Source organism: Cryptotermes secundus, unplaced genomic scaffold (genome assembly GCF_002891405.2).
Source record: "Cryptotermes secundus unplaced genomic scaffold, Csec_1.0 scaffold757, whole genome shotgun sequence".
Lineage (NCBI taxonomy): Eukaryota > Metazoa > Arthropoda > Insecta > Blattodea > Kalotermitidae > Cryptotermes > Cryptotermes secundus.
This window is the reverse complement of record NW_019729905.1, coordinates 375,574-400,373: the sequence shown is the minus strand read 5'-3', so window position 1 is coordinate 400,373 and position 24,800 is coordinate 375,574. Positions and strand designations below refer to the sequence as shown.

Here is a 24,800-nt window from a genome sequence, read left to right as displayed (position 1 = left end):
AACAATGAATATAGTAGATGTTATCGATTCCTCAACATTTTAGTTACTATAAACTGCGAAATTTCTAAGGAAAGCAACCATGTTCTGGGCAAAGAAAGGTACCATTCTAGTATATGTGCCTAATTGTTTCTCACAGCAAACATCTTCTCTTCAAGGTCTTCTAGGTAAGAATGACACTGATGAGTAGTTAAAGGACAGTTATTGATTGTGTCTTGAATTATATAATAATTTCCACTGTACTTATTATAATAACGAATGATAGCACGACTGAATAGTGAAATGGAGGCAGGTGTTTGCAGACAATAGAATGAATCTTCAAGTTTCATAAAATAATAGCTTCTCAAAGAGGTCTCTGATCTGTGGAATTAGTCAGTTATGGTAAAGTGGAGAGGATGTGGAAGGAAGCCATTATATCCCACCTGAAAATACTAGTCCAGAATTCTCCTAGAGGGGCTAAGGAAAACCATTGAAACTAGGTTTCAATTAAATTAATGCAGTTTGTTGCAGCAAAAACTTGTTAATTGAGCATTCATAAAACAAGGGACTGAAATGAAATGGGATACATCATCTGCCACTCTATGATGATGTAAATATATTGGGAGATAACATACATGTACGTATGTATAAGGGTGGGCCATAGTAAATTGGCCCTTGCACTGCGATCATCACTGATCTATTGTGCTTCCCCTTTGATTAACCGTTTATTAATCCTACACTTTGGATGAAATGCAGAACCCTATTTATAGGGGCATCATAACAGTCACTTGGTTCAATGAAGTACTGGCCAAGGTGACACGCTATGGCCTCTCAATCACACAGGATATGTGTGGCTGATTCAACCTCTTCTAGGCACCTGTCAATCCCAGTTTGCAAAGGTGTCCTTTCAAGTGACAGTGTCCTGTCAATATTCCCATCACACATCTTAATCGGTCTCTCTTTAGCTTCAACAGATCCTTTGTCCTTCTGGAAGAGGGCTCTGGTATAAATCCCTTTGCCTATTTGACAAGTGCTTTTTGTGATTTCTGTTCATCCAGTCCCTGACAGCTTTCCAACTCCAACTGAGATACTGCAAGCTGGTTCAGGTCCTGTGAACAGATGTTCAGATCCTGTTCTTGCCAGCTGATCTGCCATTTCATTACTCATGATACCCTCATGACCTGGTAACCATATCAACTGAACCCTGTTATGTTCGACCAGTTGTGTGAGGGACTGATGGTAGTCCCAGACCAGTTTTGAGGTGAGTTGGTGTTTGCCAAGTGCTTTAATTGCAGCTTGACAATCTGATAGAATATAGATGTTACTATTTTTATAGTTTCTACCTAGATTCTCAACTGTGCATGCCTTAATGACATACACTTCTGCCTGGAATACTCTTGTGTACTGCCCAAAGCTAAAGCTAAGTTTTAGCTTTGATCCATGGCAATACAACCCCAGCTCCAGTGCCTTCTTTGTCTTGGAACCATCTGTATAACAGATTAGTGTCCCCTTTCTGTCTGGTCGAAACCCATTTTTCCATTCACTCCTATTAGGGAATCTGACTGTGAAGGGTTTATCATAGACATGTCTCGGTATCATTTTATCAGTCCCCAACTGTGTTCTTTTTCCAGAGATAACATAAATACCAAAAAGAAAATCAAAGAAGCTCTACCTGACACTAATAAGGAGGTTAGTCTAGAAATATGTGCAGAGAAAACTAAGTACTATGTTGATGCCTTGTCACCAGAACACACGGCAAAATCATTATACAAAGACAGCTAATAGATCATATGAAAATGTGGCAGATTTAAGATATTTTGGAATGACAGTAATACACCAAAATTTGATTTTAACGAGGTACTCAAGTGCAAATTAAATGAAAGTGATGGCTGCTACCATTCAGTTCAGAAAATATGTCTTCTTGAACTTGGTTTCCAGTATTAAGGGAAGAACACAGACTGAGGGTATTTGAGAACAGGGCGCTGAGGAGATTTGGACCAAAGAGGGATAGAATGGTAGGAGATTGAAGAAAACTACATAATGAGGAGCTTCATAACTTGTACTCTGCTCCAAGTATAATGACAAGGATCAAATCAAGGAGGATGAAATGGGCAGGGCATGTAGCATGACTGGGGGTGAAGAGGAACACATACAGGACAATGGTGACAAAGCCAGAAGGAACAAGACCACTATGAAGATCAAAATGTAGGTGGGTGGATAATATTAAAATGGATCTAGAGAGATAGGATGGGGTGGTATGGAGTGGATTGATTTGGCTCAGGATAGGAACCAGTGGATGGCTCTAGTGACCATTGTAATTAACCTCCATGTTCCATAAAATGTTGGGAAATTCTTGAGTAGCTGAGAAACTGGCAACTTCTCAAGAAGTGCTCAGCTCCATGGAGTTAACCAACTCTAAATCACAGATTATTCCCAAGAATTTGTGGGATTAACACGAGTTTCTTTTTCAGGTTAATAATGCCTCCCATGTTGATTTTGCAACAAAGAGCCAGAATAGCAGCCTGTCATGAAGTATGTAGATCAGTAGAGTTGAACATGAGTTACTGCAACAATGAATGCATTAACAATCTATGTCGCCAAAATTTAATGAGAATAGGGCGTGTCACCAATAAGACAGGATCCAGAGGATCACGAATCTTGCAGACTCTCAAGAACAATGCAGCAGTGAGTCCAATGTTGACACGAAGCCCACAAAAGTCACTGCATCCAGATGCTTATAAATGTGAGCTCATACATCATGCAGTCAAGACCATCTCAGAATAAAAAGTGTTTCAAACCAAGGAAACCCCTAATAAGCAACTGTTTATTCCTGATGACTATGAGAGAAGGATGGAATTCACAGGATTGTTTTTGGGATGGAATGATAACTGGCCATAGATTTTGATAACATTCAGTGGAATGACGAGGCAGTGTTTCACATTGGTGGTCCATGAATCGACATAACTGTTACTATTAAGCTTCTGAATATCCACACCATCATATGGAAAAGGCTTTGGGTTGTCCTATGGTAACAGCCTGCTGTAGGATTACAACAACCACATTTGCTGGGCATTTCTTTTTGAGGGATGAAATGAATGTTGCAAGACTGTGTGGGGCCTGTAATCCCTCAGAGAGAAAAAACTGGAACACTGTGGTCTATGGAGGATGGGACACCCTCTCATTCTGCAGTGCTGTCCATACATGACTGCATGATCATTTCCCAGTGCAATGGACTGGCCTCACCACAGCCCAGACCTGATTCCTTCTGACAATTTTTCTGTGGGGCTGGACCAAGAACAAGCTTAATGCAGGAAACCACTAGACTTGGAAAGACTTGAAGAAACAACAACCAATGCCCTTACCACCATTCCTGAACTCATGCTGCAGTCAGCGATAACAAATGTACCAGTTTAAGGAAATGTGTCATAAATGCATGAGGCCACATGGAATTTCAAGTACTGTGCACAAAACCTTAGGGAATATTGTATCATTTACAGTTTGTTTCATTACAACCAGTCATTAAACACAATTTTTATGACAATTTATATATGTAGGGCAGTCAGAAAGTTCCCAGAATTCCACTGCAGACGGAGAACGAGCGATAAGATAGTGCAAACACTGTTGTGGTGAGGAACTCAGCATGTCTGCTCGCAGGCGCAACAGGTCTGGACAGGTTTCAGTATGCAGTGTCGTTACTGTTCCATTTGAATTAGACATGATATTTGGTCATTTGGGGCAATGTCGCAGTTTGAACAGCGTGTGAACGTCAAGTTCACGTGCAAATTGTGAAAATCTTCTTCAGAGACACAATTTGGCCTGCAGCAAGTTTACAGTGATAATACACTAAAGAAATACACAGTTTATGACTGGTTTTCCCGGTTTAAGAATGGGCAGGAGACGTTTGAGGATGACCAGTGCAGCGGGAGACGTTCGACATCCAGAACTGAAGAAATGATTGGAAAAGTGTGACAACTGATTCGATGTGATCAAAGAATGACCATCGCGGAGTTGGAACACGAAGTTTGTATCTCTCATGGATCCATTCATGCCATTCTGTCTGACAATCTGAAGATGAGACGTGTCAGTGCGAAGTTTGTTCTGAGGCAGCTGACCATGGATCAGATGGAATGTCGCATGATGGTCGCTGGCAATCTGTTTGACAAAGGTACGCAGGACCCAACATTTCTCAAAAAGATCGTCACTGGTGATGAATCATTGGTGTTCGCCTACGACCCGGAGAAGAAGATGCAGTCATCGGAGTGGCACAAAGCGTCATCTCCCTGGCCAAAAAAATCATACCTCGTCAGATCCAAAGACAAACTGATGCTCATTGCATTCTTTGACATCGAAGGTTTGGTGCACCATGAGTTCGTACTGCCTGGACAGACTGTTACTGGCCATTTCTACATGCAAGTTTTGCAGAGGTTGCGTGATGCGGTTCGGAGGAAGCGGCGCAACAAGTGGCACGGACAGTGGTTTTTGCATCACGATAATGCACTGAGCCACACACTGCTCGTTGTGCAGCAATTCCTCACCGAGAAAAGCATTCCTGGAATCACTCAACTACCATACTCTCCGGATCTCGCTCCGAGTGACTTTTGGCTGTTCCCTACTTTGAAAATGGGCCTCAAGGGGACACGTTTTGCAACCATGGAGGACACCAAATCGAATGCGATGGCTGAGTTCCAGAAGATTCCAAAAGAAGCCTTCCACCGCTGCTTCCAACAATGGCAGAATCGATGGAGCAAGTGTGTGTGCGCCGAAGAGTCCTACTTGGAAGGTGATAATGTAAGTGTTGCCATATGTCCTACCATTAGAATGCTATACCACCATTCCAGGAACTTTTTGACTGACCCTTGTATACTGACTTATCAGACATCCTGTAGTTCTACTTCATGCACAGTCTCTGGTTGATCAGCAACACAGATGTTGGACATATGGCGCTGCACCATTACAAAAGATCTCATAAAGGCAAACACATGACTACAAAAATACAAAGTACATAAACTGTGTGAGCATGGCAGTAGTGGTAACAGAAATCTAACAACAAATGCTTGTAAAATATTTTCATATCAACAAAACACACTATGCACACATAAATTTTGAGATACACAAGTGCCAGATGATTACTTTTCCAGAAATCTCTGAAATGTTTGTTTTTAGGCATTCTTCTTCAGTCATGAACATAATACAACTTCCATAGTTCAATAAAAATAAAAGAATCTTGCCTCACAGTTTACTAAATATGGTACAAATTTTAGAAAAAATTTCAACCTGTTTCCACATTCACAATGCACTACAATACCAGGATTATATGAACAAGTTGTAGTAACAGTACCTATTTACATCCAGAAAGAATGCAGAATTTAACTCACCTTTTCCCACATTTCACGTGTATAAATAGGAAAATTATACCAAGCAGGAGGCAGACACAGCCTACGACAATGTATGCAATGCCCAGGAAAGGGTTCTTTCCACCCAACAATGACGTTGTGGATAAAATCATCCTCTTTGTGCCTTCAAATTTGGTCACCATATAAGCTGAAAGAGACACATTATGAAGTTACGTAATTTAAAATATATACTTCTATAACAGAACTGGGAGATAGGAGACTCACAACAGTAACAAATAAAATGGGCCAGAGGAACACAAATGCAGAAGAATCAAATTCCTCCTTAATGTAAGTAAATCACATGAATGATGGGAGGGATATAAAACTGTAGCCACAAAGAAATGCATTTCATATTACAAAAAAATTCTTATCTTTCTGCAATAAAACATGACACGACTCCTTACTCACAAGACTTCATTATGGAAAGAAAAGCATCATAAATATAAATTATTTTTTATGTATGATTTCATTTTCAACGCTTTTGCATGAATGCCTGCAGATCTCACTATCAGTTGCATCACTTTCTGTTTCATACACAAGCACAGGATTCTTCAGTTATTGCCATACTCTGGTACATAACACAAACTTACAGTAGTCCACAAAAAGTGTGTAGTTTCCCTTAGGAAGGCCTTCTGTGAAACCAGCTATACTATGGTCAATGCGACGATAGAGCTTCCGAAAAGTTGGCAGAGCTGCTGTTCGCATCCAAACAATCAGATCCTCATTCTGAAAGCCATTGTTAGCTGTGTTGTTAGGATCAAGTTCCCAGATATTCTTCTTCCAAGAATCTGGCTTTGCATATCCTTTGAAAGCTGCAAAGAATATTGTGATCAAGACCATAATCCAAAAAATAAAAAAGGATATACAAATTACATTAAGATTCACACCAGGAATGTGATAGCGTAGTGGTTGAGGAGCAATGCTAAAAGCCAGAAGGTCGCGGATTCAAGTCCCAATGAGGTCATTGGATTTTTTCAGTTGACCTAATACTTCCAGCGCCACTAGGCGCTAACAGAAATGAGTACCAGGAATTAATTAAATAATCTTCCTGGGGAGTAAAGTGCGGCAGGCGTGTAAGGCTGGCAACCTTACTGCCATCTTTGAGCCGAATGTCTAGATAGTGTGGGACCCTCAATGTCTCACAACCCTATGGGCCTTCACGGCCTGGTACAGGGATAGCTTTACTTTTTTTTTACTTACTTAGGAACAGGGAATTCTAGTTCTGAATACATTAACATTTTAATAATCATTTATTCAACACACTGAGAACTGAATACATATACCTGTCTAATTACAAGTAATATTTGTTCACACTGCGACATGACACCTAAAAATCAACGGAGACATGTGAGGGACAGTCCTTGTTATTAGAGCCAGAAACCTACAAATGCACCTTGAACATAGAACCAGTAAATACTACCCAAGAGTGACAAAACATGTGATATTTGATCATGGAAAAAATACTTATTTCTCCATATATCCTTCACCTACACTGATACATTTATCCCATCACTTTACCAGAGCATCAAAATATGCAGCAAAGTAGTATTTTGACTTCCATATCAGCCATTTCTTCACCTCAGTTTCAACCCCTTCCTGCTCACTGAAACATTTGCCACCAAGGTTGATAGCAGTGCACTCATGATTTGTCCCCAGTAACAATCCTGTTAAGCATATCTTCTCCTTCATCTGCATACCATAAGACTCAGAGATGTTGCAAGGATAGACCTATTCAGTTTTCTGGGCACCCACTGTGTGCACGCTTTCCTAAACTTGAAACAATTATGCATTATGCTGCATGTTAGACCGTGGGAACACTCTAGTGAAGTGTAAATTACTTAAAAATAATCACGTGGACAAATGCATTACAAAAGAAATCATGTCTATACTTAAGATGATTATAAATCAAAACTATTTCCAATACGATGACAAATTTTACAAACAAAAGTCGGGCATAGCCATGGATTCACCCCTATCAAGTACTATGGCTGAAATTTTCCTACAAGATCTAGAACAAAATAAAATAAAACACTTGCTGTAAGATGAAAATATCATATATTATAACAGGTACATAGATGACATCTTTATAATTTACAATGAAACAAAAATAACTCCCGAAAACCTACTCGAACACTTCAATGGACAACATAAAGACCTATAATTCGTAATAAATGAGGAAGTAAACAACCAAATAGCGTACTTGGATTTAAATGTAATTAATAAACAAGGACAAATAGAAATGGAAATATACAGAAAACCTACGACAGATATAACAATAAATAGTAACTCATGCCACCCCAAAGAACAAAAATTATCAGCATATAAAAACTGGATACACAGACTTCTCACATTACCCCTTCACATGTTTTCTTTCAACATCAAAAGCAAAGAATTAAATGCTATTATTAATATAGCACTAAATAATGGTTATAGGAAGGAAGACATCTTACATTTATACAACAAATTCAAACAACCAAAAAATAATTTGGAATATAAAGCCGAAAAAGAACAACAATGATGTCACATTTACCTATGCAGGAAATTATATATGAGAAATCACAAAACTATTAAAAAACACTAACATAAACATAGCCTTCAAAACAACTTCCACCATGAAGCTAGAAACAAACCCATACAAAGTGGGATATACAAAATAACCTGACAAAGCAATTAGAAGATGAAAAAACATACACCAAAAATATGATCAAATTTAACACTGTTTGTTGTTGTTGTTGTTGTTGTTGTTGTTATTATTATTATTATTATTATTATTATAGTAAGAGTGTGTGAACAAGTGTAAACTGGTCAGTGAATATTTTTAGGATGCAATAAACTTGCAGTTATCATCCGAGCAGAGGGACCACCACAGCTCTGCCAGACAGAAGATGCATGTACTTCTTGAGATATTGTATTAGCAAATAATAAAGAAAATGAAGTGTACATGAAACTCACCTTGAGACAAACTGTTTCCAGGAGGGTTTCGGAATTTTATCTCTTTGTCAGATGGCCATGCAATACCTGTTTTAAGCAATGGCACTGACACTTTATGATTTTTACTCTCAATGAATTCAATGCTTAGTTCATCTGTAATGACAAATACAAACTGGAAATTAAATTCACTTTCTTGCAGTGAGATTACTGTATTGTTGATTAGGTGGCTCCAGGAGCATATGCAAAAAATTTCACAGCAAATATGTCCATGTGCTTACTCTTAATAATCACCAGAGAGTAGAATATATCATAAACTGAACCCCATTTTTGACTTCAATACTTAACGAGTTGCCAGGCAATAGTTCTGTAAAGACGGTCCAACATGCAACAACAGATGAGGATGTCTTTTCTATGTCGTCCGTGCCACTACTGCATGACGGGATATCTTCCTGCAGGTGGCAGTCAACTTCCTCCAGGATCCACAATCTCCTTGGGTCAGTTCCTTCAGCTCTCTGCGTTGCCCTGCTGCTAGATGCTGGTCCCTGTGCCACTTCTTCTGTCCTTTGACCAGTTTCACTACGGCATCTTCCTTAGGGACCTCCTGATGTTCTGACTCAGATTCCATTTCCTTTGGATTTGCCTCCAAATCTGTGACTTCCATCTTTTCCAAGATGGCTATGGTTGGGTGGCTGGTTTCCAATGGCTGCATTTGGTATAATTCAAACCATTTTGCTTCTTGCTTCTCAATAGAGAGCACGCAAGTTCTTGCTTTCTTGCATCTCCTTGTTAAGATTAGGGCACTGAAGGTGTTCTTTTCCCATAGATGATCCTGGCAAGTTGCACAGTGTACACATTCTTCTGCGTTATATATTCCTATCTTACAAAGATGTGCTGCAAGGCAGTCATGTCCTGTATTCAATCGAAAATGGCTATCGCGTGATCAACTGGATCCATCTTCTCTGGATTGGCCTCTGTCACTTCGTGGCAGGCTGTCCTCTCATTTTGGCATGCCCTCAGGGAGTGAAATGTGACCTCTTAATTAGGAATCTCTTGCCACTCCACTACAGCAGCCTTTTCTCCTGGATTTGGTTCCAGCTTCTCTGGATTGACTTCTGTGGCTTCTTGGCAGGCTGTCCTCTCGTTTTGTCCATTCTTCATTTCTACCATGATCGCCCTTGGCATCCCTCTTTTCTTGGATGGCGTCCATTTTAGTTTCTATCCTTTTTTGATTGGTTGTCATCATTTCTTGCATGTGCTCTCAGTCGGCATCTGCATCTGCTTGGATGGCTAGGTTGTTTTTAGTCTTCCTTTATTTCCTTCAGGCTGGCATCCATCTTCTCTTGAGGTTATGTTTTGGGTTCCAATCTCATCTCGTTGGCGTCTGTCTTGTCATGAATGGCTTCCAGCCTTGCCCCCACTTCTCAGTGACTTTCTTCTTGGCCGTCCTCTTCTGAAAGAAGGCTTCTCTTTTTTCTTCAGTCAGCTTCCCACTTAGCCATCATCTTCTGTTCAGAGGCTTTTCTTTCAGCCTCCCTTCCTTCCATCATTTCATCAAAGGCTTTCATGTCTGCCCTCCTTTGTTCTCTGTTGGCATGTAACTTATCTTGCCTGGATTTTATGTCCTCTTCCATTTCGGCCCTCAGGCAGGTCCACAATGGTCCCACTTATGTGTAGTGGGCATGTGTAGCCAGCATTTCCCTTATTTTTAATGAGACAAATTCCACCATCAACGCAACTATAATTTATTAACTTATGTTCCACTACATGTTTCGACCCTTATGGGGTCATCCTCAGGTGCTGTGATTTACACATTTTCATTATTGAATTGTAAAGCGTTTATACATATTTATATACAAAAGACTTAAAATGACTACTTTATATGTACATTTATATTCTAGCATCTAGATGCTGATTTAAACAATATATATATATAACTAAAAGTTGATTTTCAAGTTAATTTAAAAGTGTCGTATGCTGTATTTAACTACATGTCTGTTGTTGCAGCAGACCATGCATCTTTTCATCTGATTCTTCTATTATTGGTTAAATTTGTTTGTGTTAACTGTTTCTTCAGCATGAATTTATTTCCAGGATGTTGATTATTACTGTTGTTGTGTCGTCTAATTTATGTGGCATGCTCTACTGCATGGTCTATATAGATAAATTCAAGGTTAAGAAATAGTTAACATAAACGAATCTAAGCAATAATAGAAGAATCAGATGTAAAGATGTGTGGCCTATTACGGCAACAGACATGTACGTGAATAGAGCATACGGCACTTTCAAATTAATTTAAAATCAACTTTTAATCTTAAACTTTTAGTTCCATATATATCTTTTGTTTAAATCCACATCTAGATGCTAGAATATAAATGTACATAGAAAGTAGTCATTATATGTAAATGTGTATACATGATTTACGATTCAATAATGAAAATGTGTACATCACAACACCTGAAGATAACCCTAAAATGGTCAAAACATGTAGTGGAACATAAGTTAATAAATTATAGTTGTGTTGATGGTGGAATCTGTATTATTAGTTATACTCACGCAACAGGATGGAAATATTAACAATTATTTATCGCCTCACTGGTTCCATTTTTGCGGTTTAACTAATCAATTCAATCCTCAATCCGATGCAATATAACTTCTTCCACAGTTTTCAGTTGTCATGAGCTTATGGCTGTGTGACTACTGACACCAAATTGTCACATATTTGTGGTCGTAACCACTGCTGAAGAATCAAATATGATCCGAACCACCAACTTCTGACACCAAAATGTCACATGTATGATGGTACCTGTGACGAAAATGACGATTCTAGTTAAGATGATTGGATTTATTAACACTTCAGTTACAAGTTCTCCTAACTACACTCAATACAGCACTACTGCTGATTTACATAATTTACAGTTCACCATTGCACATGAACTAGGATTCTCCATCTTCAGTAGTTGCCTCCTAGCAACGGATCTCAACACAGAAACTAGCGCTTTAAATCTCTATGAAGTCTTATTATTTTGTCTTCAATCACTCTGTATTTCTCTGTCCTAATCTGTACTCAAATAATCTCCATAATTCATTAAAGACATGCTCCATTCCTGTCCTTGTACTCTCAACCGCTAAACCCTCCTGGACTCTCCCTAGATGCAAGTGGATGCATGTTATATAACCACGGCACAGACAATGCAGAAAACACAGTTCTACTGTTGCATACTGAAGAGGACACAGAAAACAAGTTACGTGATAGCTATCTCGCCAGTCCATTGGCATGCTGTTGCCTAGCAACAAGCTATAAACAGTCATCCTACTGTTGCTTGCGAGTATTGTGGGGTGTTTATTGAGCTGTTGCCTGGCAATGCATTGACATGTCACAATATGAAATCTACCCTCCCCAAAAGTAGTTTCTGTCTTGAGAACATTTCCAGATTTAAAATAAATTTTTGTTTTTATGCATACATTCCAAACCATATAGAATACATGTATCCCCCATAGTACTTTCCAATAATCTGCTTCTCAACCTGAACAGGATCTTTACATACAATATTTAGTATACTATTTACCTGATATTATTTCATACAGATAAGAATACATTACTTCCAGATAATTTTCCACAATTTCATCAGAAACTGAAATAGGATTATGAATAATTGAATTAATATGGTTCAACAAGTGTTTGTAATAGAATTTAGCCATAATGTGAGGAAATGTTGGATTATTGCAGAGTCATTTATTACAGTGGATGGAACAGAAAAATTTTTGCCATTAGATCCCATTCTCCTCCTCTTCAAATTACTAATTCTATCTAAATATTTTCTTCCGTCTTCTGTTTCTATCAGCCTATGACTATAACTGAAACTGTTTTCCTGCCATTTAGTTCACCTTATCCAAAATGTAATTATTTCTATTTATTAGGACATACATATACCTTGCAACCATTTGAAATCTTGTGCATGTTGTATTCTTCTTTGAACTTCAGATATTTTGCTGCCAACAAGAATCTGAAGAAAATTTATCAAATGAATTGTACTTTCTGTTGGAATATTTTCATGAATTCTCCCTGCTACAAATGGAACTGGGACAGCTCAGTCAGTGTAGTGACTAGGCTATGATGTAGACGACCAGGGTTAAATTCCTGGTAAGGGTAAGGATTCTTCCTTTGGCACAGTGTCCAAACTGACCCATTTGCCCTCCTATTGAATACACAGCATCAGCTCTTTCCACAGGGATACAGTACTCAAGGCATGAAGCTCTCTAATTAATGCTGAGGTGTGGAGTGCATGGCATGGTGCTTAATGAAGCATATGGATAACTTTACAACAACCATAAAGTATTATTCGTATACGACTGATTAAGATTAAACATTATACATTTTTTTATTAAAGTATTACTATTATCTTATCATAAAAAGTAAATAATTAACTGACAAAGTTAAGAAATAATATCTTCATGAGTCAAGGCTAAAAGGTTGTATATTTTGAATACAAAATTTAATATTTTAAATTAAAATAAATGGGTTATATGATAAGTTTTCTTCAGACATTAGTTACTGCTGACGTTCAACTCATCCAGCTTAACAATTCATCAATGCTTAGCAGCAACAAATTGTATAAAACTGAAGATATGAAACACACCACTGAATAAAGAGTTGGCTATCGCTCCACATGGTGCAATAGGTTCCCTCTTATCATTTACATCAAATGGTGCACAATCTGAAGATGGTTCACTATCAAGGCGTCCAAGCAACTGGTTATCATCACGTGATTTGACGTATCGTCGATGGTTCTGGTAGAAGTTTGTCAGTCCATAGTACATGTATACTTTACCCTACACAAAACATACAGAATACAAAAGGAAGTTACAATATTCTCATTTCTGTACATAAATGAGTACATTAGGAAAAATACACCTGCACATATGAGACCAATGAGTCATGACATTACTGACTGCCAAGAGGAAAACCATACCGTAAAAAAATAAAAATTACTGGTGTCTATGTTCATGTGGCCTTCTTCTTCTTAAACTTTCAGTATCTACACGCATTTATATTTTCAAGTAACATATTCTGACAGTAAAAATGATTCCACAATTATACTATTTATCTAATAGGTTGGTATAATGTCAGATTCCTCCTCAGACCTCTCCAAATCACACTTCAGCACCAGCACCATTGTCCACAATACCTACCGTGAAGTCTTGTTGCAGCTCAAATGGTATTGTACAATTGCAAACTGCGTCTTTGTTCTGGCTGATCACTTCACTACACCGTACATCATTCTGATTCTTACAGTCTGTGTAGTCAACTGTCACCTCCTTTACCTGTAGCAATGCAATAAGTGAATGAGAAACATGCAACCTGTGGACCCATCATCATCTAATCATACAATAAAATAAAAATTACACAAAAGAAAAAAACAACACATTCTTCCATTCTGACACTAGCTGCTCCTGATAATAAAACACAAACTTTCATAATGTGTGTGTGTGTGTGTACACATTCTGATCAAACACACTGCTCTATATCATAAAGGTGTTTGTTACACACAGCTTCCATTCTTCATAGTCAGAGCAATAAAAATGACATTTGATATAAACAATGTCACTTTATAACCCATGGTATGCTACAACATGAAACTTAAAACATAAGGGTGGTGACTGACTTGTAACATTTGCCTGTAATGTAACATTCGCGGCGAGCATCTTACATTACACCACAACTGGTGAGGTACATCGAACCCTCAGCTCAACTGTGCTCGCGTGTGCTCCACTTCATTTCATTCAATATGTCAGACATGGAGGTTGTGTTATCTGTGTTCCTTTTAATACGCTACTGTTATTTAAAGAAGAGAAGAAAATGCATTTGGATAACAAACTTGTACAAAAACAGAAATAAAAACAGTGGAAAACACATGTCGGACATGAATGCTCGTTATGACACCGCTTGACTGACTGCCTGACTTGTAATGTAGCACTCAAAGGGATTTGCGAAAAAACCAACAACACGATGGAGCGCGTGTAATGCTCAATTTATAACAAGTTACAATAGAGGCAAATGTTACAAGTCAGTCGCCACCCTAACACAAATTTGTCCCATGTACCAAACTTCTGTTATGGCTTGGCACTTTAAAAGAACTATAAAATAAGTTCATTCATACGACAGTCCCACAGTGTGAACAGTTGGATTCGCTGCAGTACTGTTTTATAACTTCCGTATCTCAAGATTGCCTTTATAACAGCTGTCTATTGGTAAGGATAAAGCATGAGATAACCAAGGCACAAAACACAAGGGCACTAATTACTTACTTCAAAATTATATATTGTTTTAGGTAAATTATAGTATATATATTTCTGCTTCCCCCCTTATTACATATAGATATGACACTACTTCTATAATGGGGTACAAAAATGACTAAATTAAACTGCAAATAAAGCACGGACAGTGAATACAAAGTCTGAAGAATACAGTCAATTTGTCAAATATCCACTTTCACTCACAGCATATAGACAACATTATTGTTTATGGCTGGCTACAAAGTGTGTGACTATTTGTCTGGAATTATGCATTTGCAAGGATATTAGCAGTCGATGCATACCAATTACACTGATGTTATCTCATTTTCATCACATTATTTTTTAAGTTCTACCGATTCCTCTGATGATTTTTCTCAAATAATTTATAGTGCAATAAATCTGTCTGTGTTTCAGATCTTGCCTTGTGGCCTACCAGTAGTACAAGACTATACAATGTGAAGCTCACATAAGGGCTGCCAATATGGTAAAGTATAGCCATAGACATGGGATCCTTAAAAGAATTTTAAGAAAGCATCTAGCTGGAAATAGGTCAAAACATCATTCATCTGTTGTTGGTTTCTCTTCACATCATCTGAATTTCAGGAGTTTTACACTGCACACCATACATATTTTAAAGATTTTAATGTGTTCCAACTCATTTTTACTATATGAAACTGAAGGACGTTATGATACAGATTGCCAGTATGGTTATATACCTATCACTGTTATGTGTAAGTAGGTCTTCTTCATAATTTGTCATTTTTATTTATTTTCTGGGTTCCTACTAGCAAGAGATATATCCGTGTACATGTTTTCAATGTCAGAGAAAGTTTTATGTTTACATTCATGTCAATTTCAGGTACTCCATGTTGTTCCAAAAAAGGTCACAGAGAGTGAAAACACAAAAATCAATTATATTTTCCATTCTCCCCTCGCACTCCTCCTCTACAAACCCATATAATAATCTATTCACCTTTCTCCCTCTCTCTCTCAACTGGTTAGCAAGCAGTTTGCATTCAAGCAAGCACTATGTAGTTAAATTGGTGTAAATTAGTTCATCTCATTAAAATAAAATCACATTCTTTGATCTTGTAGATAACATGGAGTACCTGTTATTTTAGATTATGCAAGGGGTTAACAGAATTCTGCACACTGTATCTGTCTGGTAACTGCATTATATTTTTAAGGAAGGATCTTAGAAATGTTGCTAAATCATACTTTGCACCATTCTTCTAACGGATCTTATGTATGCCTTATTAATTTTGTGTGATTCAATTGTGGCAAATGTATGTGTAGTGCACCAGGGTTTAGGTTTATGTATTTCCAATCAGCCATCTGTTAATTATATAATTTGCCTCATTATCTTTTCCTGTTTACTGGTAATATCATGCTAGCGACGTGAAATTACTTATTTTGATAAATTCTTCAATTTCTTGCTTGTAGTATTTTTTGTATGGTATAACTAGGTTGTTTCCTTTGTCTGCGTTTGTTGTGGCTAATTGATTTGGGGTTATTTTATTTTTCTTTTTATGTATAAGATTATTCTCTTGTATTTCAGATTTCATTGTCACTGTAAAGGTGCGTCCACATTACTTGTGCTATGCTTGTGTGACTCGCTATGCTCGCGAGTAATGTGGACGATATGACAAGTCATGAGACAAGCAAATTTTTAATTTTTAATTTAAAAACTATAGCCAATAAATTAAAACACGACTACAGCCTATACACACTACAAGTAAATATACGGATCCTCACACGCCGAAGCCTGGAGAGCAACTGAAGTAGTGTGGATGAAGATTTATAAGCACAAGTAAAAGCCAGACAAGTCTCCTGACAAGCACAAGTCTGGCGAGCACGAGCACGAGTAATGTGGACATGCCTTGAGGTACCTATCTTTTCTCGTTTTGTTTCTTTCTTAATTATTGAGTGATATAAGCTATTAATTGTCTTCTATATGCTTATTCTATTTCCTCTAATTGTTCAATCACAAAATCTACCCAATTTCTGGGTTTAAAGTGCATACTGTATTTTAGACCATTGTGCAGAAGTTTCATTTCATCTTTGGTGAAGGTGACACTGGTTAAATTTCCCATACAAGTGTAATATCTATTTGGAGTGTTTGTTTCTGAAAGTGCTGTTTTATCTGATGATAATGAATAACTGATTAGAACATGTTTTGACTTATTTTAGAAAAAAGAAATGAATTAGTTGGTTACTATGAATTGCCATCTATGAATTTTGTGCAAGCAACTAATAAAACATCGTAACATTTCTACCCATTTTATTTATGTAGATGATCAGACATTTATCTCCAATGTATTGGAAGCTAAATTTCTTGGTTTGATTATTGATGATATGCTGTCTTGGAAACAGCATATAGATATGGTCACCAATAAAATTTCCTCTGCATATTTTGCACTTAGAAATATAAAATATATAGTATCATTTTAAACTTTACGGCTCATGTACGGCATGTACATTTTGCTCATGTACACTCTATTATGAGTTATGGGATAATCTTCTGGGGTGGCTCCTCTTATGCTAAGGTGTCTATTTTGCAAAAGAGAATCATTAAAAATATAACGAAAGCAAAACCAAGAGATGCATATATGGAAATTTTTATGAAATTGGAAATAATGACGTTATATCCCCAGTATATATATTCCTTACTATTATATACAGTTAATAATAAATATTTATAAATATAACACTAGATTACACAGTAACTTACATGTACCTATAGTGAATATAAAAATATTTCACAAAGGAGCATATATATCAGGAATTAAAGTTTTCTGTCATCTTCCTCAATCAATAAAAAATTTGGCCAATGATGAGAGGTGTTTCAAATCGATATTGAAGAGGTTTTTTTATCATCATCCTTCATATTCTATATATTAATATTTTCAATACATGGATGACAAAGACGATAATCTTGATACTTTCTGTACGGTTTTTAATGTATAACTTATTATGTTGTTTTAACCTTTGTCTTTTCTGTCATCTTGCCTGATGGGTGTACATTTACTGGATTTGAGGTGCTCAGCTGATTGTCTGTATTAATAAGTAACTGTACTAGGACCGAAAATATCTATAACATCTCTTAACTTATTTTATCTCATAAGATATATCTAATTACCATATTTTATATTTGTATTCATTAATTAAACTTTTAGTATACCTTAATTTTGAAATTTTGTGAAATGTATATGTTATGGTTGTGTTGTGTTAGCTTTTACAAGTTGTAATTCAATTATAACTTGAACAATTTCCACTTTTTTGTGGTATGATTATCACTACGTATAATTTTGTTTTAAGACTGTTCTGTATGTGACTGAGCTCTATTTTATGAACTGTTCTTGTGTATGTTTTGATTTAATAGTGACTTGTTCTACATCCTAGGCTTGGCCAGGAAGGATTTATTGAATTTAAAATAAAGAATAAGAATAAGGAATCTATATCATTTGTATATCAACCATATACAGTACGCCCTCACTAATCCAGATTAACTGGGGGAGAGATCATGCAGATTAATGAAGCAAATGATAGCCCTAAATGACAAATGACTTACTAGGAAACAAACAAATGGAAAATTTAAAAATGTAGGTAGTGCTGTCTCGTCATCAAAATGCAGGGCAAAATCATGACATAGATAGGAAACAGATCTTTTGAAAATGCGGCACAGTTCAGACATTAGGGAACAATGATAAATCTAAACCCGATTCAGGAGGAAATTAAGACGAGATTGAACTTGGGTAATGCTTGCTACCATTCAGTCCAGAACCTTTTGTCTTCTCCTCTGCTGTCCAAAAACATAAAAATTAGAATATAAAAAACTATAATTTTGCCTGTGGTTCTGTATGGCTGTGAAACTTGGTCTGTGACATTAAGGGAGGAACATAGACTGAGGGTGTTTGAGAACAGGGTATTGAGGAGACTATTTGGACCAAAGAGAGATGAAGTGACAGGAGGTTGGAGAAAACTGCATAATGAGGAGCTTCATAATTCGTACTCTTCTCCAAGTATAATTAGAATGATCAAGTCAAGGAGGATGAGATTGGCAGGGCATATAACATGAATGGGAGAGAAGAGGAATGTGTATAGGATATTGGTAGGAAAGCAAGAAGGAAAGAGACCACTGGGAAGACCAAGGCATAGGTGGATGGACAATATTAAAATGGATCTTAGAGAGATAGTATGGGATGGTATGGATTGGATTGATTTGGATCAGGATATGGACCAGTGGAGGGCTCTTGTGAAAACAGTGATGAACCTTCGGGTTCTATAAAATGCTGGGAAATTCTTGAGTAGCTGCAGAATTGGCAGCTCCTCAAGAAGGGCCCAGCTCCATGAGTGAGTGAGTAAGTAAGGTAGTTTTGATGTCAGAAGTTGAAACCCAGGATCTTCTTCCAGCTCAAGCCAATCTTTGATATTTACTTTCATGGTTTCAGTCTCTGTAGCTGCACTCAACACAGTATGGAAGTTCTCTTTCTCCTATATCTTATGTGCCTTTTAAAGTATGTACTCAACTGCGAACATAATTTTTAATTTTTCATATTTTGATCCAGATTATCCAGCATCTGGATTAACTGTAGCTGGATTTCAGAATAAAGCTTATGTCAGATTTCATTACTTGTAGTTTCTGTGTAACCGCTTGGCCATCTCTTATATAAAAGACACAATAGTGCTAACTTACCTCATCAGAAAAATATAGCAGACCTATGCCAACAGGAATGAATGCAATGCCAATCACAAAAAATGTAGGTAAAACAGTGCCAGCTGTCAAGATTGGCTGCCATGCTGGTAACCGCTGCTGCTTGAATGCACTGTCTGCACATATAATGAAATTTCACTGGTAAATATTAAACAAAGATCATTTATACCATCAAGTGTTTCTAACTCAATGGGGCAGTCTTTCCTGAGAAGCTAACAGTCACTCAGCTGTTCAAGAAATTCTCCACATTTTATAGAACATAAAGGTTCATTTCTGTATTTGTAACTGTCCACCACTGGACCCCAATCTGAGCCAGATGAATCTAATCCACATCCTCAAAACCAGCATCTTTAAAAATTACCCTAATATTTACACCCAGGTCTTCCGGATGGTTCACCCCTTCAAATTTTCTGACATTCTCCTTTAAAAAATGACTGTGAAACGGAATTAGTAACAAGGAATAAAGCAACTCCAAGAGCGTGGTGTATTACAGGTTCTGAATGATCACATTTTAAAGTCTTAAAAACTGCAGTTTATCTATAATTTATGCTCTAATATCGTTAGTTCTAAGTAAAAAATTTTCCTCTTTCTGATGAACTATCAGAGATACAGAGTAAATCGGGACTTGAAGCCATGAAACTTCTCTAAGATTTCATAATTTCCCACAAAACCAAAATACAAAAACAAGTTTCCCCATATAAGATTTGAGGTTTTCACAGCAGTGAAGATATGTTGTTGTCTTCTGATTTATGACATGGTGTAGTGTGGTAATTGGGTACCACTGCTCTGAAGGAATATACTAACTCCATTTTTGGGGCACGATATAGCCAAGTTGGGAAAGAGTTATTTATACAGAAGGGGGAAATCCTATAAATGCCTAGGTTTCCCAAGAGGTCTCTTCCCTCCAGCTTTTCCAACCAAAATTCTACAGGAATTTCTCACATCTTATTGTTCAAAAATATTATGAATAATGATTTGGCAGTATCTGCACCACTTTTGGACGAAGAGGAGATAAAGAACAAGCATAAAAGGTCAAAAAGCATGGCAAGAAGAAAAGAAAGGCAATCATGGACTGCACAAATATGAATCACAAGAAATACTGGGGATCCTTAACTGGACCCAGGCAAGCAGAGGGACTCATACGAGGACCCTCTAATAAAAGAGCGGAGGAACTGTTGAAGTTAAACAGAACCAGCTATGATGGGCAGTAGGACTACTTACAGGATACTGTCACTGCAAAGGACACCTCTTCAAACTGGGACAAAGTGATAGTCCCACTTGTGAGAGGTGTCAAGAAGAAAATGATACAGCCACACATATCCTGTGCAAATGTGAGGCCTTAGCTTATTTAAGACTGTGTCACTTGGGTCAATATTTTATGGAACCAAGTGTATTTCGACATCCCTACATACAAAATCCTGCGCTTCACTCGAAGTGCAGGATTGTTGAGGGGATAATCAGAAGGGGAGGCACAATAGATCACTGTGGTCGCGGTGCAAGGGCCAAAAAGGCCCACCCCTTATACATTCATTCATTCAACATATTAAATCAGAAAAAAAAATATTCACAGTAATTGTTTCATAGAACTATAACAATGGCTGCTGTGGACAGTAGTTGACAGTAATGATCCTGAACACTTGTTTATGGCTTCAATGACATTACTTGGTTAGGTAACAGTATGGTCATAAGCATTTAATTAGTTCATATTTAAGAAAGGTAACAGGCAAGCTGGGCTGAGTGGGGCTAAATCAAATTTTACAGACTGATTTGTTATTGTGGTACACAGAATGTGGATTCAGCTCCAAATGAGGGTTCTGGTTGTGGATTCAGGTAACTCCATCCACATCACTAATGAAACAAAAAATGTGCTGACCTGTGGTCATAAATGATCTGTGTGCTGCTGAAATTACATCATAGGAAATGTTCTTTTGATTCCAGGCACATATTTTGTCCTTAGTTTTTGTTCCAAAATGTATTTCGTTAGACCTGATCCAGCCACCTTATATGGTTTTTGGCGTTTCCAACATTCATTTCATCACAACCAGTACATTCATGACTTCCTTCAACATCATCACCACAACTTTCACCATCCTCTCCAAAAGTATCATGAAAGTTGGCCGTTAAACAAGCCTTGTGCTTCACAGATGGCTTCAATAAATCCAATTGGTGTTTGAATTTCCATTTTGCCCTACCTGACCCACTCTCTTTGCTTTGGGTTTTCAACTTTTGAAGTGTTTTTTGTATTCACTTCTGAGGGACACTACTCACTGTTTACATTCAAATCTTATGAACCATAAGGTATAATAAATTACAGTAATAAGAGTGACAACATCGGCACAGTTTAACTGCACAAGTCACTAACCATGACAGACTGTTATGAATTATAACATTTAATATTTTTATCATTCCTGAAAACTGGAGATTAATTTCATAAACTAACAATCCTGAACATTCCAAAACACATTATAAAGTCAAAGAAATGTGTGAAGCAATAATATTTCATTTTCATTAATCAATGGGTCTACAGCCCTTTGTTGGACCCTGGTCTCCACTTCAGTTTCATAATCTTATCCACACAAATGGTAGGACTCCTTGGATGAGTGATCAGCCTGTCACCTACACACAGGACAACACAAACACAGAATAAACACACACACAAAACCATCCACGCTTTGAATGAAATTTGAACCCATGATCCCAGCATTTGAGTGAGCGAAGACAGTTTATGCCTTAGACCATGTGGCCACTATGACCAGCGAAGCAATACTACAGCTCATCATATTATCAAACACCATTCTAATGCCTCCCAACACCCCAAAAAAGAAGACCGGGAGAAAACAGCCAATGATTATTTGAGACTGAAATTTTTCTAGTTGCTTTTGCATCCTATTCAGAATGATTGTGATAGAAGTTGCAGCTAACAGTGGATCTCTATTTTTAAACTGTGCAAAAACATTTCCTCTTGTACTCTTAGTGTTATTTGGTGTGAACTGCAAATCTGTATGTGTACAACAGATTATACAGGAGAAATACTGACAGCACAGTAATTGCCAACTGAAATATGGGAAAGGAACGAAGAACATTTGCAATTCTAGAGGACAAGCAACTTCTGGGAAAGAAACTATCTGACATCTTACATGATTACAGCAGATTAAACATTTCAATCCAAGAAATATGAGTAGGCCTTACACTGGTTCTGGCTACGAATGCTGTTCAGAACAAAAATTTTAATGATAAATAAAGTAACACTCAAAGGCTGGTTGACAATGCTTTCAGAATTTTATTCCAAAAGCTTCAGATTTATTGAAGGATATCAGCAGCGACTTGAAGCACAGAGCAAATGATGCTCGAGATGGTTCAAGTTCGTATAGCAAGAGGCGTGACCAGAGTGGTTTGAACGGCTGTTGTACTGCGATGTGGAAAGCAAATGGAAAAACTACCACATTATCACTTTTCCTGGATAGTCTCTTTCCAAAAACAGAGATACCATGTATGCGAGATGTTTCATCTGGAGACAAACAAACTGGAGGGGCAGATAGAAGTGCCCAAAAGACGAGGAAGAAGACCGAAGAAGATATTTTAACTGAAGGAGAAAGCTTGAGATCGCATTAAGTGGAGGAACTGTTTTGGAAGAGACTGTGGACCTGTCGTATGACAGATTACCGATGAATGAATGAATTAAATAAAACACGAAGTTCTGGGAAGAAATAACTGTCTGCTTTCCTTGACATGACATGGATCACACAGAAAATGACACATTCAACAATTCTTTTACTGTTAGGTGTGCATTTGCTGCCATGGGACCATGTTTACTAAGACACTGCCTTAGCAACAACTGAGCAACTGTCTGCAACAATAGGAGGGTTATACACACAGAGCACAAAGGTGATCTCAAAGGCCAACTCTTATCTTTATAAAATCTGGAAAGTAGGCTAAAATATATAAAAATGATAAGTATACAATTTTAACAACCTCTACACTCAGTTCTTTAAGCAATAACAATATGTCAGGATGTCAAAATATTAACTCACCTCCATATGATGATTTTCTTTTGGGATATAACACCATGTAGTTTGTTGAAAGTCAACTGACACTGTATCTCAGAAGATACTAGTCCTTGTAACCACCACTGTGAGAACCTCACATTCTACATTGCCTTTAATAATTTTCAGATCCTACACACGAATTCCAATAATACTCTCCATAATAACCATAAACCCTACAGAACGAATGCGACTATAAAATAAATTAATCTGTATAAGGGATTCTTACAATTCTCTCACAGACTTCTAAAACTGTTAGCAGTAACCCACATTTACATCCATGACACTGGAGATACATACAGACCCAAGTACAATAAGGTTTATGATGAATGCACTTAACTGCAATATTGATTTTTAACACATTTTTGCTAGAACGTATTTTTGTGTAGTATTTCTTACAGTGGAAATAAAAGTTAAATTTGAAAATCTATTACACATTTCTTTACTGCACTACAACCAAAAATTAAAAAAAAAACTTCATACCTGGAAATAAAATGAAGATGTGATATAAATAATTTGTAAATACAGGTCTTCAGAGCCATAAAATATTAGCATCTCACGCAGCACTGTAAAATCTGATCTTCTAAATATATAAATATGACAAAAGACAAAAATAAACTAGTTGTATTCATGTATCAATTTTATGATATAAGGTAAATATCTTACCAGAAGGTCTTTTCGATTTTATTGTGCCCTCCAGCACCTCGCTGCTGGATGCCATTTTCGGCGGTATTAATTATTAGTTAAAACAGCTGACGGCAATATAACCACAAAATAACAGTAGACAACAGCCATAAAACACCTCAAATAAAATCACAGGAACTACTGGCACTCTGACGGCGCTGACGGCTGACACATCCCCGTGAAACTCCCCTGTTATTGGTTGGCAACATGGTCGCCATGACACCTCTGCTGCCATCTATGTTCAGCTTATATAACTAAATTAAAAATGACCTCCAGGGCCGAGAGCAGAATCGGTAAGAAGGTATGCTACCTTAGAAACTATTTTGAGTGCTCGCCCCTCGCCCCCCCTCAAAAGGCTTTTTTCGCTACTAGCAATAAATACTTTTAGATCTCTTGTACTGCAGTCTCTCTTTTAGAAACCACTATCACAACAGTTGTCATATCAAATACACATGTAATGTCCAAGTACACAATGTTCCATCTATCACTCATAGCAGCCTTTCTGGTTATAGAAATCATAACGGACAATATTAAGAATCTCCCTAATCAAGTTACATAGGAGGCACAACATCGGCCACCTTGAAGAGAGACGACAGGGGTTATTGACACGAACCGTATGGTTTATGTATTTTAATTTTTAACAAAGTTTTTAAAACTTTAAAACAACTTTAAATATTTCTATAACCAGAAAGGCTGCTGTGAGTGATAGATGGAACATTGTGTACTTGGACATTACATGTGTATTTGATATGACAACTGTTGTGA

The 24,800-nt window shown here is 37.2% G+C and overlaps 1 protein-coding gene across 2 annotated transcripts in view; it reads right to left on the bottom strand.

The window, feature by feature from the left end:
* LOC111865799 (cell cycle control protein 50A) overlaps positions 1-24,187 on the bottom strand; it is a 28,240-nt gene extending 4,053 nt beyond the window's left edge. For both annotated transcript variants that reach the window (XM_023854100.2, XM_023854102.1), the window contains exons 1-7: positions 24,018-24,187; positions 19,291-19,424; positions 13,491-13,622; positions 12,938-13,130; positions 8,322-8,453; positions 5,960-6,181; positions 5,352-5,517 (exon numbers count right to left, since the gene is read on the bottom strand). In XM_023854100.2, coding sequence (XP_023709868.1) covers positions 5,352-5,517; positions 5,960-6,181; positions 8,322-8,453; positions 12,938-13,130; positions 13,491-13,622; positions 19,291-19,424; positions 24,018-24,072 — 1,034 coding nt within the window. In that variant the 5' untranslated portion in view covers positions 24,073-24,187. The remainder of the gene's footprint in view (positions 1-5,351; positions 5,518-5,959; positions 6,182-8,321; positions 8,454-12,937; positions 13,131-13,490; positions 13,623-19,290; positions 19,425-24,017) is intronic.
* Positions 24,188-24,800: the final 613 nt, after the last annotated feature.